The sequence below is a fragment of the Nuphar pumila genome, chromosome 3, assembly GCF_984573655.1.
Source record: "Nuphar pumila chromosome 3, dmNupPumi1.hap1.1, whole genome shotgun sequence".
Classification (NCBI taxonomy): Eukaryota; Viridiplantae; Streptophyta; class Magnoliopsida; order Nymphaeales; family Nymphaeaceae; genus Nuphar; species Nuphar pumila.
Window position 1 is genome coordinate 19,882,158 of NC_143251.1, and position 14,130 is coordinate 19,896,287.

The following is a 14,130-nucleotide window of genomic DNA, read 5'->3' on the forward strand; positions in this document are numbered from 1 at the left end:
CACGATGTCGGCATGAGCAAAAACGCTCATGTTCAGCATGACCTGATCTGCTTCCCCATTGGACCGTTGTGGTTGTAAACGCTGGGTGTGATCAGCGTTTTACCAAACACCAATATGGGGGTGGTCAGCCTTTTGTTTTCAGCCATTCATTTTCCCGTTCGTCTACGGTCTTCGAAAAATATTGTGGGACCCAGATGAAGCACTCATCGAATATAAATATATAACCGTTGATCAATACACTTGCCTCTCCGGGTTATTTTTTCTTTTGATATTCAAGCTTGTGATCGATCACGACCAGTGGAGATTCTTGGGTGCCTCTCCATTTGTATTGTGGTTGATATCGATCATGGCTGCCTCCATGGGGAAGTTGTGTTTTGGTGGGTCACGATGTCAGGTGATGAGGCCATGGAAGGATATCAAGCCAAGGGATCGTGTGGTGCGTTCCTGTGTGTCCAGGTTGACCGAGCACTACCGAACCCTGAGAATTGAGCAGGGCGCCTCTGAGAAAGAGGTGAAGACGGCCTTTAGACAGCTTGCTCTTCAGGTGCGTCGATTGGCTGTTGATTATGCTAGATTTTTTCCTTTTTCTTCTTTCTCCATCAATAGTTTTGGTTTTTTGTTTTTTGATGCGACTACTCTCTTTCTCCAGTTTTCTAGAGTTGTTGAAGATTCGTGAGTTTTGGTCTTTTAGTATCGGCGTTGGATTTTCATGGCGTCCCTTTCCACTCTTTTTCTGGGTCTTTCTTGTTTGAGAGGGATCCAACTTTTTTGGAAACTATTCAAAGTTTAAATATTTTCTCATGATGATGATGATGATGATCTTTGTTTTACTTTTGCAGTACCATCCTGATGTTTGTAAAGGGAATGATTGTGGAGTGAAATTTCATAGGATCAATGAAGCCTATGATGTAAGTCATCAAATTTAAAATCTGTCATTTTTTTTAAGAGTTGATGAGCAAACGTTTCTTGCTCATGAGACTAATTAATTAGAAGGGATTCTGTTCTCAGCTTCTTCTTCTTAATTTTTTTTCAAATTTCTTTCTAAATGTAGGTTGTGATGAGCAGTTTGAGGGAAGCAGATTCAGATGAGAAGAGCAGCGAATATGCTTGTGATGATGAGGCGATGAGGGGGATGTATGATTCAAGTTGGGAGCTGTGGGAAGAATGGATGGGATGGGAAGGTGCAGGCATTCGAGATTATTCTTCTCATATCAATCCTTACATATGATTCCTATTGTTCCCAAGGATCCTCTTTGGTGGTGATTACGGATGTAAACTGTTGTGTCATTCGGATAAGATGTGGCCAATGCCATATTCCACAGTTCGCCGGTTGTTGGTTAAATGGATTCAGATTGGGATGGTGAAAAGATCATACCAGATCTGTGTTTTTACATGTGTATTTTATCAGATTTGGTATCAAAAAATCAAAATAAAAAAACCATATCCACATCCGATTGTAATCGGATAAGTTTTTCGGCTTGCCAAATGCAACTAATTAACAGAATCGAGTTCGGTCTGATATGGGATAAAATACAACGTGGATGCTTGATTCACTTGCTCCCTAGCCAAGTGGCCGCCCATATATCAAAGCTTATATTATATCAAAAAGTTAAAAAGTACCGTACACCTTTTTGTTTTCTTTTTTGACAAAGAAAACTGAGGTTAGACAGACCCCTACCAGTTATATAACCATGGGATTCGAACTTTCTGTGTCCCAACACAAGGTGATGTGCACTAACTGCTCCTGCCAACTTTGCCCGTTGCTAAAGTACCTCAAACCATAGTGACAAAATATCGCTAGATTTATAAAATCTTGCAATAATATTACGAGAAATTAATGCCTAAAAGTTTAAAACGGTAATTTCTGGCAAGATTTTGAAAATATCGTGAGATTTATGAAAAAAATGTAAATACCGTGATTTAAATGCAATAATTACATGTTAAACGGTTATTTATCATGAAAAAAAAACATGTATTCTTATTTTTAAATAATTTTTATTAATATTTTCTTATAAAAATAATTTTTATATTTTTAAGATTACTTTTTTATTTCCAAGATTTTGCCAAAAAAATGCGAGATTTATATAAAAAAAAAATCAAATTCTTGCGACTTTTTGAAAAACAAGATTTTGCCATTTTTAACGTTTGTCACTATGCCTCAAAACTTAACCAGATGGAAGATTGAGATTTTTTGTTTCTTTTGAAAATTTCAAAATGGCAACCAACTTTTTTGGCATAATTTAAAAATGGGCTTTTTTCCAAAATCATCCCTGCCTTAGGTTAATCTTGAATCCACACTCGCTTTATCCTTAATCCCAATTTTGTCCCTGCCTCTTGTTTAACCAGGACATAGTAGGCTGCCCATCGGATTAACTAACGTCAAATACGTTGACGGAAACTGTCAAGGGTCAGTTAAATGACAACTTTATCCTTAAAGGGAGGCCCTTTTAGGGAAAAGTTGATCAGGTAAGGACGAATATGGAAAACCCTTAAAAAAAGAACGAGTTTTTTTTTCTACTAGTTTATTTATAATTAAAAGTCATTTTTACCCTTATGATATTTGCTTTTGACGTTTTATTGTATGCATGTGTAATAACTAATAAGTAAAACACAATGGGGAAGGATGTCAACGGCGAGGAATTGGGTCGGATTTCTTCCTGCATCTGAAACCATTTCGTTGGTTTCACTGTTTTGACTAACAATTCCATATTTGGTTTGGGACTGGAACTAATCAGACCTGGTCTAAACAAAACCCGATCCGATCCAGGTCTGATAGTGAGAAACAGATCTCCTTAATTAGTTAAAACTTGATTATTTTGATCATTTAATTTCTTGTGCAATTCTCAAATCTTAATCAGCTTTTAGATTACACTCATGTCTGGTTTATAAACTTCCAAACCAGGCCCAGGTCCGTCTATTCCTCAACTATTGTGAGCCTGATACAATTAGCATATTGAACCTGGCTTAATTTTATAATCAAGAGATCGATCTTCCCATGAGATTGTTCTTATTTTAGTAGATCTTAGAAGTAACCCTTGTTTAGGAATGTCAAAACTAACCAAAACATCAATCTCCCACTATTTTTACATTTTTAAGTGGAAAAAATGCAAACTTGATAAGATCTCGGTAATAACAGTAAAACCAACTGGTTCCTATGATTTTTACTGTTTTCAGGATAAAATTTTAAAAGCGTATAGGCTGTTTGGAATAACTGGATAAATTGCTTGTACACATATTTCACTATGTTGCTTACAAACCCCAAATCAAAACTCTAAAAGGAAAACACCAGATGATCAAATCGAAACAGTGATTTAAAAAAAAAAAAACTCAAACAAAACACCTACATCTAAACCTCAAATCAAATCAAACCCTAAATTGAGAACCTCAAATCAAATGAAAGCCTCAAATGGTATAAAAACCCTAAATCAAAAAGCCCAAATCAAATAAAAACTCAAACCCAAACCTTACTTCAAAACCTCAAATCAAAATGAAAGCCCCCAAATGAGACAAAAACCCAAATCGAAACTCTAGGTGAAAACCCTAAATTAAGAACCACAAATCAAATCAAAACCCTAAAAGCTCCAAAGGGGTTTGCCATAGTGGGATGGGGCCTAGACCGCTAGGCAGATGGTCTAGGTTCAAATCCCATGGGCATCACTCCATGCGCAAGCTGAAGTGTGGCGACTCCCTAGGGGTAAGCTCACAGAGTTTTATGTTGTCAGGACAGTGATCGTAAGTACGCCAGGCAGAGCCGACTACGTTTCTGATTATGGGGGTGGTTTCTCCTTATAAATACAAAAAAAAAAAATCATAACCCTAAAACAAGAACACCACATCAAATCAAAACACCACATGAAATAAAATCCTAAAACAAACCTTAATTAAAGAATCCTAAAGTACTAAACAAAAATCCCAAATTAATTAAAACCCTAAATTAAGAAACCCAAATGAAATCAAATCACCATATCAAAACCATCAAATAAATCAGATCTTCAAATCAAAGCTCCAAACAACCCCAAGCTGACCTCTTTTTCAATTGAAAAATATGCACTCCAAAGCGATCGATTGGCAACAAGGAAGGCGCAATCGATCGCCCTTGGGGAGCCATGGTGTATGAGAAAGGGAGAAGCAGTTCCCAACAATGAAGAGATAGTATTGACTATAACACATGAGGCAAAGGCTGACCTCCAGAAGCATGGGGATCTGCAGTGATAGAGGGAAAGAAGGGTTTGAGAGAGCCAACGATAGAGGAGAATCGGTGGCATACATGTAATTTTTTAAACAATTATGGTTTTTTCTATGAGCAGCTTACCATGGTAAGCTGCTAGCCATGGTTAAAATCACAGCTATTAACGGAAGGATGGATTTGCTCAGATAGAGAAAAAGCCAGGGACGAATACGAAATTTGATATAAGGTAGGGACTGATTTGAGATTAGCGTATAAGGTAGAGATATTGGAAAAAAAAACTTAATATACCTAACATTTGAAGATTTTTAAAAAGGCACCAAATTTTTGCTTATGTAGATAAAAGACACATTTTTAAAAACTAGTTGCAGTGCACACTAGACTGTTTAGACTTGGCACAAAAGATATTACCGTTTTTACCTTCCAACGGTCTGGATGCACTCTTTTTTTTTTTTTAAAGGCAAGCTGTGATTAGGATATGACCCAGTGGCAGAGATCCTAACTTCAGAGTTTTACGCCGTCGGCGGCACGATGACCGTAGGTATGACAGACTGAGCCAGTGCGACCAAGTCTTAGTGCTGGGTGCGGTTTCTTGGTGGGGTTGATGTAATGAAACATGGCCCCATGGCCTTTTATCAGGTCCACGTATATGTGTTAAATTATCTTCACAATGGGCAAAAGCTATGTCACAGGGACACTGCCATATTGGTGGTGTCCCCAGTGGTACCATCAGTCATGAGGACACGAACACATACAGTTAATATTTTCATGTTATACAATGTTTTTTAGTTTTATTTCAATAAAAATATATTCTTTAATATTAAAATACCCAAAAATTCGTTTTTAATGATAAAAAAAAAATTAAAAAATTATGTGTTCTTGTGTCTTACGTTGCAAAATAAAATTTGAGCTTTTGAGTCAAATCCACGTCACGTGTCCTCCCTGCCCAAGTGTCTGTGTGACATAGGGCCAAAGTAACCACGATTCACTTCCGTAGTATATTACTTTATGGATGGGCCCGTCATGTCTTTGGTTTCCCATAATAATATCGTCCTTTTTAACATATTGATTACCAAAAATGCTTCTTATCATAAAAAAAAAGGTTCTAAAAAAGCACGTCTTTTGGTAGAATTACTAACTTGTTTCTCAATATCGCTGAATACATTCTTAAATTGGCCCAATAATCTTTGAGAGAGAGAGAGAGTCAAGACTAGGAATGGCAGTGGGGCGGGGGACAAGGTCTCCGCCCCCGCCCCGCCTCAAGATTAGAACCTCCATCCCCGGCAGGAATGTATTTTAACCTCCACCCCTGCCTTCATCCCCGTTTCATGTCCTCCATCCCCGCTTCAAGTGGGGATGAGGCGGGGCAGGGCGGGGAAAAGTGGTAGGGACGGGGCGGGGCGGGGTGGGGAAAAGGGTACGTCCATCCCTGAACGGGGATGGATTTTAACCTTTGTCCCTGCCTCCATCCCCGTTTCATACCCTTCATTCCTGGTCCAAACGGGGTGAGGTGGGGCGGGCCCCGCTTTCCCCAAGTCCACTGCCATCCCTAGTCAAGACGAGTGAGGTTTTGGGGCCTTTGGCAAATGGCAATCTAGACTTTTTTTTTTTCAATGGCAATCTAGACTTTTTTTTTTTTTTGGATTTATAACCCGAAGAAACCTTCTCCGAAGACCTGGCACGCTGGCTTGACTTTGCTGCAACCGATCTTTGAAGCCTTTTTGGATCAAACTTTTTCAAACATGGCGTCTCACTCACCTCCCCTCATAAGCCAAAGACATTTTCAAAGCTTTGAAAGGTCCATTGAAATTGGAGGGCGTATTTATAAAAGAGGTTAAAGACCTTGAAAAGGGCTGCTCGCCTATGAAAATAAGGCTTTTTCTTTTCCGGCGTTTTCGACAGAGAAAGCTGGGGTTAGGCAGACCCTCTACCAGTTATACAACCATACCATTTGGGGTTTGAACTTGCAACGTCCCAACACAAGGTGACATGCACTAACTGCTCTTGTGAGACAAGCGGAGCCCCCCGTTGGTGAAAAGAAGGCTTTTTCTCGAATTAAGAAAATGATCATTTTTATGCAAATGTTTGGATAGAATATTTTTATGCCAATTACGCTTAGGCTTTTTTATGTTTTTCCATTTTCTTGGATATGGATGGGCATTGGGCCAGGCTGGGCTCAGGCTGCTTGTTTAACCAGCCTATATGGGACAGGATTGGGCTGATATTCTGGGCGCAGACCGGCCTACTAAAAGCCAAGTTGGGTTTGATCTGACCTAAGTCCATCAACTGTCTCGTCAAGACCAATGGGGGCTCCGCCGGTCTGTTAGGAGCAGCTCGTGCACGTCACCTTGTGTTGAGACGTTGCAGGATCAAAACCCAATGGTAAAGTTGTATAACTGGTAGGGGTCGCCTAACGCCAGCTTGACTTCTGGTCAAGCCTGCTGAAAAATAGACCTAGGTCAGCAAGGCCCATTGTCTATCTTTTAAACAAATCCAGAAAATTTCAAGCCTGGTTAGGTTTCAAGTATTTCATAGTTAGCATGCTCCAAATGCTAAAGATCAGTCCTTGAATTGTGATTTTTGAACAAAAAAATACAGATTTTATGAGCTAAAAAAAATGTTAATTGTGGGCCATTCATTTCTAAATCCTTTTAAAAACCTGCCTACATATTACAAATCAGAAAATCCATGAACCAATTCCCACTAGCCAAACGTGTAGATTGCTTCTATATGCTTAGATTCATAAAAAACAACCAAAAATGGAAAAAATCTTATTTGTACCTTATCGCAACTTGACCATGCATTAAACCGGTGGCATGTGCATAAATTCAGTGAGAATTATTCTTCTATTAGTGATCTCTCACAAAAAAAAAAAAAACAGTAATCACTAGAGTAAAGATTGGGTGCAGGAAGCCAAAACAAGTGTTCAAAAAATGCCCCAAGGGAGGTTGGTGTGGGCAGGGGCGTAGCTAGGATTCATATGAGGGGGGGGCAAACAGGGGTGTAGCAAAAAAAAACTTATTTGTGCGATAGTGGGGGGTTGGGGGCAGCGCCCCCGATTTATTTGTTGTTGAGATAAAATAAAAAATGGCTACAATTATTAATAAAAATCTATTTCATATGGACAAATCAAACTATTTGCTGCAGTCAGGGCTGGGCTAGGACTGGGCTGGGCTACAAAAATGGCTAAAAATCTATTTCATATGGAATCAGGGCTGGGCTTTAAAAAAAAAAAAAATTAACTGTTTCGGGAGGCCTGCCCCCCCCCTTAGCTACGCCTTTGGGTGTGGGATGGGGCCTTGGCTGCTAGACAGGCAGTAAAGGTTTGATTCTCATGGGCATCGCTCCTCCCCACAAGTCAATGCGTAGCATAGGCCCGAGAGGCAGGGGTCCTAGTATCAAAATTTTACGCTGCCGACACGATGACCTTAGGTATGATAGGTTGATCCAGCACAACTAGGTCTTCATGTCAGATGCGGTTTCTTTGGGTTATAAAAAAAAAAAATGTTCAACAAATGCCTTGTAAGTTTTGGGTGCATTTTGTATGTCATGGAGGGTGGACTCCACCTGAAGATCAGGTCATTTCTAAAGCATTTTGGGCCACGTGGCTCACATCGACATGGTGTTTTGGGCCACGTGGCTCATATCACGAAAACACTCAACGGTGTTGATGCTCGCATGAGTTTTAAACTCATTTTGGAAATGACCTGATCTGGTTCCCCATCCAAAACAGCTTGGAGATCTCTTCTATGTTGCTACAGTGAGGCCCACAAACACCACCAGTGGCCATTTTTAATATCCACCACACATCCTGTACTGAGGCCACTTCCGTACCACCACCACCCACGGAGATGACCTTGAGGGAGCCCAAGAGGGCTCTCCCCATGGTGGTACTTCCTACCACCATGATGTGTATGTGTGTGTGTTGGATCCAGAAATTGGATTCAGTATGAGAACTGGATTCAGATCTACTGTGGCCATAGGGTCTCATGCATGGATTCCATGGGCCACATTTGTGGGCTTAATTAGTGCGTTGTGGGTGGTTACAACTACATATTCATTGGTTAGTTACATAATGTGGTGGGCCCATCACTCTTTGATTGTTTGCTGAAAAGGTAACGGCTACTTCAAGGAACGCTATAAGTGCTCAGCACCTGCGCACAAGATAAGTAATAATCGAAGTGCGATATCCCCTTTGACACAGACCGTTTACTGAAAATCTTCCATCATCTTCGATGCTCCTCCCTCTCTACACACACACCACGACCCAGAATCCTTCAATGGTATCAAAGTCAAGTTACGAGTGTGGGCGTCAAAGATTCTGAGCATATGAAAACTCATCCAACAACAATAAAAAACATGACACTATTATTTTAGAAAATTCTAAAAAAGGTCATATCCTCTGGTAAATAACTGAGACAGTGCTGCAAGTTTTGTCTTTATAAACAAGTTTTGATTTATTGTGTTATTTCAGAACAGTCTTTTAACTCTTTAAACTTTGCAGAAAAGTTATTTTAAGTTGCTAAAAACCTCAGAGTGTTTTATTTTGGCAAGACCTTTTTTGAATCTAACTATGATTCAAATTGAGAGTAAGTTTAGATCCACATTAGCTTGATGTAATCTAAAATTATTCATTGTTATAATTGATCTATATGTGCGGGTGTGCTTTCAATAGTACATCATTGCATTTTTTTATTTTATGGATCTAGTTTTTTTATCCAATTTTATGATGAATTCGGATAGTAGCATGCTAGGTACTTTTTGGATCTAAAGGATGATAATCCTTTGCTTTTGTGGTGTGGATGTTGTCTTGATCCTAATGGATCCAATATGACTTTATATTGATCCAATTTAAATGATGGGTCAAGTTGTATTAGAATATGACCCATTGGATTTGTTGTTTGGGCCAATATTGGATCTCATTAGTATTGAATCAGATGTTTGGACCTAGTAAGGTAACATAGACTTAGTTTAATTAAATAAAACGATATTGGGTCTAGTTGAATGTGCATAGATCTAGATAGTTCAAATTGATTGAGTATAGATCCAGTTGATTTAGTTTTAGATTCTGATAAGCTATTGGATATTGTTGAACTTGAATGGATGTAAAATATATCTAGTTAATGGGGTATGGGTATAGATTTGATCTGAAGTTTATGTTGAATTCAAATAGTACAATGCACTAATATGTGATATGGATCCTGATTTGATCCAATGTTTGATTGAATAATATCAAGCCAAATATTCAGACTTAATAATATATTATGTATAGGTTCAGGTTTGACCCAGATAGATCCAAATAAAAACAATGTTGGATGTAAGATGTGGGTCCATTTAAATTTGGAATATATGGATATGGATTTAGACTATGGTCAAATCCCTTATGATCCATGATTTTTTTTTACATGAGATCCATTTGAATTTTAATATGGATCGTGTTGATGAGAATATCTCAAGTCGCATTTGGATTTGGTCTTATACAAATTCAATGAATTTGGATATAGAGTTTTTTTAGTGGATCGGGTAATGAATTTAAACTTAAATGTCCAAGCTTGTGGTTTGATTAAAGCATTAGAATTGGCTTATCATGTTTGGCATATCCAAATGGTAACAGAATAACTCACATTGGATATGGATATGATGTATATCCAAATTAGATTTGAATATAAGAATTTATGCTTTATTTCGTGATGAAAAATCAGTCTAGTCTGTAAATATCCCCATGACAGTGATATATCATTAAGGAAAAATGTAGCTAGTGTATGTAAAACCCCATGATATCATGGCTTAATGCAAATATTGATTAAGTGCAATATATTGAAATAGTGAGAGCTGGATTATAATTTTACAAATGCATGTGAGGATATTTATTTGCATATGATGATAAATAATTATTATAAATAATGCTCCATATGATATGCTTGTATGAATGCATGAAAGAATATTTTTTATGTTTTAAAAGTTTTCGATGTTAGTCAGTTACATTTATGACTATTTAGATCTAGATATACTAATCTAAAATGATAAGGTGGTGATCAACATGTGATAGTACACATTGATAGTGAGAGTATAAACTATGGTGAAAGTTTGAAAAGTGAGTATTTATATCATGAAGGAGAAATCCAACTAGTGTATGAAAACCTCATGATGTCATGACTTAATGCAAATAGTGCTTAAGTGTAATGCATTCGAATAGTAGAAGCTGGATTATAATTTTATACATGCATGTGAGGATATTTATTTGTATATGATAATAAATAATCATTATAAATAATGTTCCTTATGGTATGCTTGTATGAATGCATGAAGATATATTTTTCATGCTTTAAAAGTTTATGGTGTTAGTCAATCACATTTATGACTATTTGGTTCTAGATATACTAATATAAAATGATCAGGTGGTAATCAACATGTGATAGTGTACATAGATAATGTAAATATAAACTATGGTGAAAGTTTGAAAAGTGAGAGTATTTGGTATGTCTGACAAATCATGGATTCATGAATTTATAAATTATATAATACTCTACTAGTGTGCATGTGGACATGATGATGTCCTATGGTATAATTATGAAAGAGTCACAAGAACCCCATGACTATGTAGGGACTATGTTATGATGTATTCATTTTTTTTTTAGAACTATGAATTGCATGACTTAGTATGCAGTGGATGTTGAATACTTGAAATAAATTATTGCACATTAAGAGTTAAAATAAAAATGTATGATATGATGAAAAAACAACCTAGTTTATGAATAACCTTATGATAGAGATATATCATAAAAGAGAAATTCAACTAGTATATGAAAACCTCATGATGTCATGGCGAAACCCATATAGTTATGTGAAATGAGTGTGATATATAATGCACTGGTTATGATACAATGTGGGTGTTCGTCCCGTATGACCAAGTGAGAAATGTTGAATCCAGAAATTGGATTTAGTATGAGAACTGGATTCAGATCTACTATAGTTATAGGGTCTCATGCATGGATTAATCGGGCCACATTTGTGGGCTTAATTAGTGCGTTATAGATGGTTACAACTGCACATTCATTGGTTAGTTACAGAATGTAATGGGCTCATAACTGAGTGATTGTTTGCTGGGAAGGTAACAACTACTTTAAGGGAGGCTATAAGAGCTTAGCATCGAAGCACAAGATAAGTAATAATCGAAGTGTGATATCCCCTTGACGCAGGCCGTTTACCAAAAATCTTTCATCATCTTTGATGCTCCTCCTTCTTTGCGCACACCACGACTCAGTGTGGTGGGTATTGAAAAAACTTACCAATATTATCTTATCCCAATCCCACCTGAATGGATGGATTGCCGTGCACTTTCATGGAACTGCTCATGTTTCAGCAGCAAGTAAATGTACCTTTATTATATCAAATCAGAATTTGACATTATTTCTGGATATGGATCATTAAATAAGATTTAATCAAATTATCCTTTTTAATTCATATAAAATTAAATCTAATTCAGAACCAGATTCAACACTACATCTTCGGATATCATGTGGACTCGGAATTGCTTTCAGATCTATTGCATGCATTTTGGATTCAAATTTTGATGTGTCAGAATCTGTTTGCACATCTATATGGAAATGGTAATACCATTAGTGGTCATTTGAATCTCTTGGATATTTATTTCAGATGATGAGAGATATCCTAAGATATCTAGTATAATCTCTTCCCATCAGTTGAGGGCACAATTACCAGGAAAAGAAATCAATACGAGAAGCGATGCGCGAAGTGGAACATGGGAAGCGAGTGTTGAAAAACAATTTGGAACTAGAAGTGTGAGGCGTGAAGTGATTATGGAATCACATGAGAAATGAAAAGGAAAAGCATAAAAAAATCTGAAACGACAGTGAAAGTGAATAAGAAACTACATGAAAATGACCAGAAACAGATATAAAATCAACATGCAGGCTTGTGAAAAAAATTTATATTATTTCTTAATACAAAAGACGTAAGAAGTGAGAGGGAAGAGAAATGATGAGGAAACCAAGAGTAATCCATTTAGAAGCAAGAGGAGAAGCAGACTTCCTATTAAAGGGATCAAAGCTTCTGTTTGTTTAGACAAAGCAAGACGTTTCTCACTTCTAAAGTGGGGAAACCAGTTTCTTCACGTGGCAAGAAGCTTTTGGTAGCTATGATCGAGGGTTCCTCTGGTCTCTCTTCTTTCTTTATATGAACGATTTATAATCTCTGATATAAAATCCACTATTTGAAATAGCTCGGATGTTGGCAACAGACCTGCACCACATGAGCAAGGCCCATGCTCCAAGCGTTTCCAATGCCCCCATTATAATTCATGAAGTGGGTCATGTTTCAAGCAATGCCAAAAATAACATTACTAATCAAAATGACTTCTATATAAAAAAACATATAGAAACAGGTAAGTGCTAAATGAAACATGTTAAATGGGGTTTTCCAGTGTTTTTTTGGCAGTTTGGACACCATAAATGTCTTGGGCATGATCAGAGCCGTACCTGTATTTTATGGGGCCTGAGAGGGAAAAAATGAGCCCCCTATTAATAGTAGGAGTTTGGGGGCAGCGCTTCCAATTTTTTTTTAAAGAATCAAAATAACAATAAAATGGGCCCCTAAAATTTTTATGGGGAGCTCAGGCCTTAAAAATGGGCCCCTAAAATTTTTTTGGGCCTAGGGGCCCTGAGGCCCAAGCCTCATTGGCCTCGTTACAGGTCCGGCTCTGGGCATGATCTATTTATGAGAAATCTACAGCTGCATCATGTTTTTTTTATGAAAAAAATGATATTTGGAATCTCAAAAATTTACAAAGATTTTGGACCATTGATTTTTTGAACATTATAAAAACCCACCCGTGTCGGAATCAAACACTTAAGAGTTGATCCCTATAAAATCAAGTACATAGATCACATCCATACGATCACAATTTAAAAATAAAATGAAAAAAACCCAAAAAAACTCATTTAACACATTTCATTTAGCATGTACCCATTATATATATATATATATATATATATATATATATATATATATATATATATATATGGCAATCTTTGCAACCCTCACAGGTAAGGAGCCTCCAAATAAAAAAAAGTGTAATATTTTTATTTTTTAAGTTTTTTTGCACATCTGATGCGATCTACACATTAAGTTTAATAGAAATTTATTTTGGATCATGTTTTTCCGTTGTATATGTCAAATTTTAAAAGGGTTGAAAATGAACAGCCTATAATGTACCAAATCTTCAAACATCAAAAGAACATATTTTTGTGTCAAAAAATTATGATCCAAGGGTCGATTCTTACTTTTTTGGCTATGCTGGGCACATGTTAGATTAGCTCAAATCAACGTCTCCCTAGGAGTTCCAACTGGAGGATTTCTTACCCGCAAAAATAAATAAATATATATATAGAGAGAGACTAGAATACGAGAACTACCGTGTGAAGCATGATTTTCACAAATTGTTTTTTCTTTTCTCTTGAATCTAACCGGATGTGATCTACATGCTTGGTTTTATAAGGACGAGCTCTTGAATCATCCTATTATGATGCATAAATGAGTTTTTTTTAAGCTTTAAAATCAACGGCTGATAATTTTTCATAAATATTCAAGCATTCAAAAACCACATTTTTTTCATCAAAAATATATGATCCAACAGTTGATTCTTAGCAAATTTACCATGCCCAGCCCATCTATTTGACTGGATTTGCCAAAAAAGTATTGAAAATGCTTTTATATATATATATATATATATATTACCGAGAAGGGGCCACTTGATGAGCCCACTCCCCTATGAGGTAAACCATGTATGGGGTCACCAACACCCAAGCACACCTGGTGATAGTCGGACCTGGGAGGAACGGGTCAGCACCTTCTCTCCAGGCCTTCTGCCACTTGGGCACGTCTTCTTGTGGTGGGACGTTGCAGGTTCAAAACCCAATAACTGG

General features: G+C 37.1%; 1 protein-coding gene across 1 annotated transcript; it reads left to right on the forward strand.

Moving 5' to 3' along the window:
• Window positions 1–251: 251 nt before the first annotated feature.
• LOC149842203 (chaperone protein dnaJ 8, chloroplastic-like) lies at window positions 252–1,367 on the forward strand. The gene is made up of 3 exons (XM_090001312.1): window positions 252–544; window positions 840–908; window positions 1,052–1,367. Exons 1-3 carry the CDS (start codon window positions 347–349, stop codon window positions 1,226–1,228), a joined length of 444 nt encoding a protein of 147 aa, XP_089857438.1. The 5' UTR covers window positions 252–346; the 3' UTR covers window positions 1,229–1,367.
• The last annotated feature ends 12,763 nt before the right edge of the window (window positions 1,368–14,130 follow it).